This window comes from Arvicola amphibius, chromosome 15 (assembly GCF_903992535.2).
Source record: "Arvicola amphibius chromosome 15, mArvAmp1.2, whole genome shotgun sequence".
NCBI lineage: Eukaryota > Metazoa > Chordata > Mammalia > Rodentia > Cricetidae > Arvicola > Arvicola amphibius.
In genome coordinates, this window is record NC_052061.1 from 4921461 (window position 1) to 4925696 (window position 4236).

Below are 4236 nucleotides of genomic sequence, written 5' to 3' on the forward strand. Positions count from 1 at the left end.
GGGCCTGCGAGATGGATCAGCCGATCAGCCGAGTAAAGGCACTTACTTGTCAAGATCTCTAGGACCCATATGGTAGAAGAAGAGAATCCATCCACAAACTGTACTGTGACCTCCTCACATGCACTGTGACACTCTTGTGCCCAGGGACATATAAACACACATAAATAAATACAACGTTTTAAAGAAGAGGGAGGGAGAGACAAGAAAGTATAGCAAGGTACTATTCAGGAAAGACGGGGGAGACCAGTGGGAGGGGAATAAAAGGAAGGGATTGGGGAATAACAATCCAAGTAGTGTGTGTGTGTGTGTGTGTGTGTGTGTGCGTGTGCGTGTGCGTGTGTGTGCGCGCGCGCGCGCGCGCAGGAAAATGTCACGACGAAACCCATTATTTTGTGCAATTAACATACATTTTCAAAAGACACCCATTAGTACCCCAACACTGACTTAAAAATCAAGGCGCGGTATCTATTCGACTTCGGTAATCCCGGGTATCACCTGCTAACGACTCCTATCGTCTACACTCTACGGAGGAGGCCGCAGCTCTCAGCTGTTTAACAGTGTTCGGTCCTAATTTCCGTTGCTTTTGGGTAGACGGAACAGCGCTGGAAGCCAGGCTGCTGAGCACGGCACGCACCGAGGCTGGCCTAGGCGGCCCCAGGTCACCGGGCAGCACCGTGGTGTTCTCAGCCCCCCACCTGGAGGGTCGCATACCTATTATGGGCACCTCGGCGATGAAGACCCTCCGAATGGAATTGGCCACCCTGCAGGAGGAAAGTCAGGCAGTGTGAGCGGCCCTGAAGCCACAGCCCCGCAGGAGGCCCGAGCACCCGTCCGCCCGCCTCTCCCCTCGCCGCCTTACGCCAGGTCCGTGTTCTCGATAATGAACTTGACGTTCTCTTCGGTGAGTTCCGTGATCCGCACGGTGGGCTGGTTGGCGTACGGCATCGCGACCTGCTGCCAGCCTCCCGCGCCGGTCCCGCGGAGCGCCTGCGCGGCCACCAGCAATTTGTCGGCGAGGTCCCCGGAGCTTCCGGCTAGACGTGCGCACAGCGCCACCTGCTGACTGGAGGCCGGAACTCTCATGGCCTGCGTTTTCTAACTACTCTCTCCAAAATGCACCAGGCCCTAAGCTCTTGAAATCCCCAAGATATATAGCACAAAACTACATGTACGAGGTTATTCGTGCCAGTATTATTTGTAATTGCTAAAAATAACGGACTTGGATTCCCAGCACCCACATGGCGACTAACGTCTTAACTCGACCCAAGCAAAACACCCATATACATAAATAATTTTTAAAAATACTCTGCCTACTGTCCTTGGATCTGTTTGTAAAACTTTCAGCTACTTCTCCAGCACCATGCATGCCGCCATGCTCCCCACCATGACGATAAGGAACTAAGTCTCTGAAACTATATGAAGCAAGGAGACATTTGACTAGTGTGTGAGGGCTTCACTTACTAATGTGAAAATTTGACACATTTGTTTGCAGGGAAGATCTGCTGGTTTCTGAAAGAGGGATCAAGGCTCGGAAGGTTCTCAGAGGGGCCATGTGAAGATTCGTGTAGGTCTCACCTCATTAAAGAAACTTCTCTTTGCAAAAGATGGAGACCATTACAAAAAAACAAAACAACCTCCCCCCCCCCCAAAAGAAACAAAAACCTTCCACAACCAATTAAAATGCAGAGAAGAAGCCAGGTGGTGGTGGTGCATGCCTTTAATCCCATCACTCAGGAAGCAGAGGCAGGTGGACCTCTGTGGATTCAAGACCAGCCTGGTCTACAAGAGCTAGTTCCAGGACAGGCTCCAAAGCTATAGAGAGACCCTGTCCCGAAAAACCAGAAAAAAAAAACCCAAAACAAACAAAAAAACCACAGAGAACAAGAGATTGTTGGGTGCCCAGTCTCAACTGCTATATCTACAACTAATTCAACACCTGAGGCCCAGGGATCATTGTGGAAGAGGGAGTGGAAAACTTGTAAGAGCCAGAGGAACATTAAGTTTGCCATGAGATAAAGTCTTCTAGAAAAGTTAGAAACGCCACACATGATGAAGTCCCACCAACACGACTGCCTAAAGGAGACATGAACAATGACACCAATGGACATTCTAACACGGAAGGGGAGGGAGCTCAACTCTACACAGACCCGGGGTGCTACAAGTGGGAGAAATAACCTTCCTCAGGGAAGGGCCCTGCAGTGGGTTATCCAATACAGTATCAAACACCCTGAGATCATATAAATAACATTACAAGGCCTGAGCAGGTTGTATTTATGTATTAGGAATGTGTGGGTGTGACAATATAACAAAACAGGACATGAGTTTGAGAGGTGTACGGAAGGAGTGGGAGGGAACAAAGGGAAAGGGGAAATGATGTGACTATATCACAATTTTAAAAATAAAAATTATAAAAATAAAAATGCAATGGATAGGAATACAACAAAACCTTTATTTATTTATTTATTTATTTATTGTGTATACAATATTCTGTCTGCACATATGTCTGCAGGCCAGAAGAGGGCACCAGACCCCATTACAGATGGTTGTGAGCCACCATGTGGTTGCTGGGAGTTGAACTCAGGACCTTTGGAAGAGCAGGCAATGCTCTTAACCTCTGAGCCATCTCTCCGGCCCCTTGGGTCAGCCCTCTTGTTTATCTGTGTACAACTTCATTTTTAAAAAAAGGTTTCAGGGCTGGAGAGATGGCTCAGAGGTTAAGAGCATTGCCTCCTTTTCCAAAGGTCCTGCCTGAGTTCAATTCCCAGCAACCACATGGTGGCTCACAACCATCTGTAATGGGGTCTGGTGTCCTCTTCTGGCCTGGAGGCATACACACAGACAAAATATTGTATACATAATAAATAAATAAAATAAAAAGAGGGCTGACCCAAGTGTGTAAGACGATTTACGTGCGAGAATAAGGACCCAAGTTCCAATCCTCAGAGCTCATGGGAAGCAGAGCACGGCAATCCAGGGCATGGCAATCCAAGGCATGGCAATCCAGGGCAGCAGTCCTTGTGCTTTCAGATGGAAGGTGGAGAGGAAGCTCCTGGAAGTGCTCAACCAGTTAGATCCCGTACAAAGGAAGTTCTCAGGCCAGTTGAAGTACTAACACACACACACACACACACAATCGCATGCACACACACACTTCAGCTAGACCACTGTACTTTACTATGTATGTGTATGTACATGATGGTGCCAGCACATGATGTATGTGGAATCAAAGGACAATGTGGGAATCAATCCGCTCCTTCCACCAGGTGGGTCCCTGGGACTGAACTTAGGACGTCAGGCCTGATTGCTAGTGCTCTTACCCACTGAGACGCCTCAAAGGTCCCCAAAGTATGCTTCAGCAATGATACACACACTTCCTTTCTACTCTTGCTCGTCCGATGTTCTTCTGAAGCAAAGATACAATGCTCTCCACGTCTACAGATCTGTGTAGTTGCACCTGAGGAGTTTAAACGGGCCTCACAAAAGTGGCAGCTGCTCACACTGAGAAAAGAGGCCCTTAAACAGAACCCCGAGGGAACTACACTCAGAGGGCAGAAGTAACCAGAGAAGAGTTTGCAGATAGAGGAAGGCCTGCTCCATAGCACACACCATCCCCGTGAGCTATGAATCACGTTGGTCTGCTGAGTGAGAGAGGGATGGTATAAAAGATAAAAGTGTAAAGGCTATGGCAGTAATTTTATGGGATGGCAAGAGGCAAAAAATGAAAAAAAATCAGAGGTACAGAAAGAGCCTGACAGAAAGCCTATGAGACAAAATCTGAAGCTTGACTTTCCCTATCAGTTGACTTAAACAGAAAAGCTCTTCCAAAGGTCCTGAGTTCAATTCCCAGCAACCACATGGTGGCTCACAACCATCTGTAATGGGGTCTGGTGCCCTCTTCTGGCCTAGAGGCATACACAGACAGAATATTGTATACATAATAAATAAATATTAAAAAGAAAAAAGGAAAGCACAACAGAAGACAGCCAGCATAGAGGACTATGAAAGCGAAGGACTGCCCTTAGAGACCAAGTGTAGACAGGGAGCTCATGGCCTGTGGAGAGTTTTTTATCCTTGACTTAGAGAATACAATACCTAGGTCCAGAATGCAGAGTTGTCACAGTGACCCTGAAGGTATGAGGCGGTGCCGAGGCCGGAACTCAGGCCTGTTCCACACACTACTGTCTACTGCTGGGGTCTAGGATACTTAACAGTCTAGATGGAAAGTGGACAACAGGA

At 47.8% G+C, this 4236-nt stretch overlaps 1 protein-coding gene across 1 annotated transcript in view; it reads right to left on the reverse strand.

Moving 5' to 3' along the window:
• Polr2c (RNA polymerase II subunit C) overlaps positions 1 to 1011 on the reverse strand; it is an 8027-nt gene extending 7016 nt beyond the window's left edge. Inside the window, exons 1-2 of the mRNA XM_038313002.2 lie at positions 860 to 1011; positions 712 to 761 (exon numbers count right to left, since the gene is read on the reverse strand). Of these exons, the coding sequence (XP_038168930.1) occupies positions 712 to 761; positions 860 to 945 (136 nt within the window). The 5' untranslated portion in view covers positions 946 to 1011. The remainder of the gene's footprint in view (positions 1 to 711; positions 762 to 859) is intronic.
• Between the last annotated feature and the right edge of the window lie 3225 nt (positions 1012 to 4236).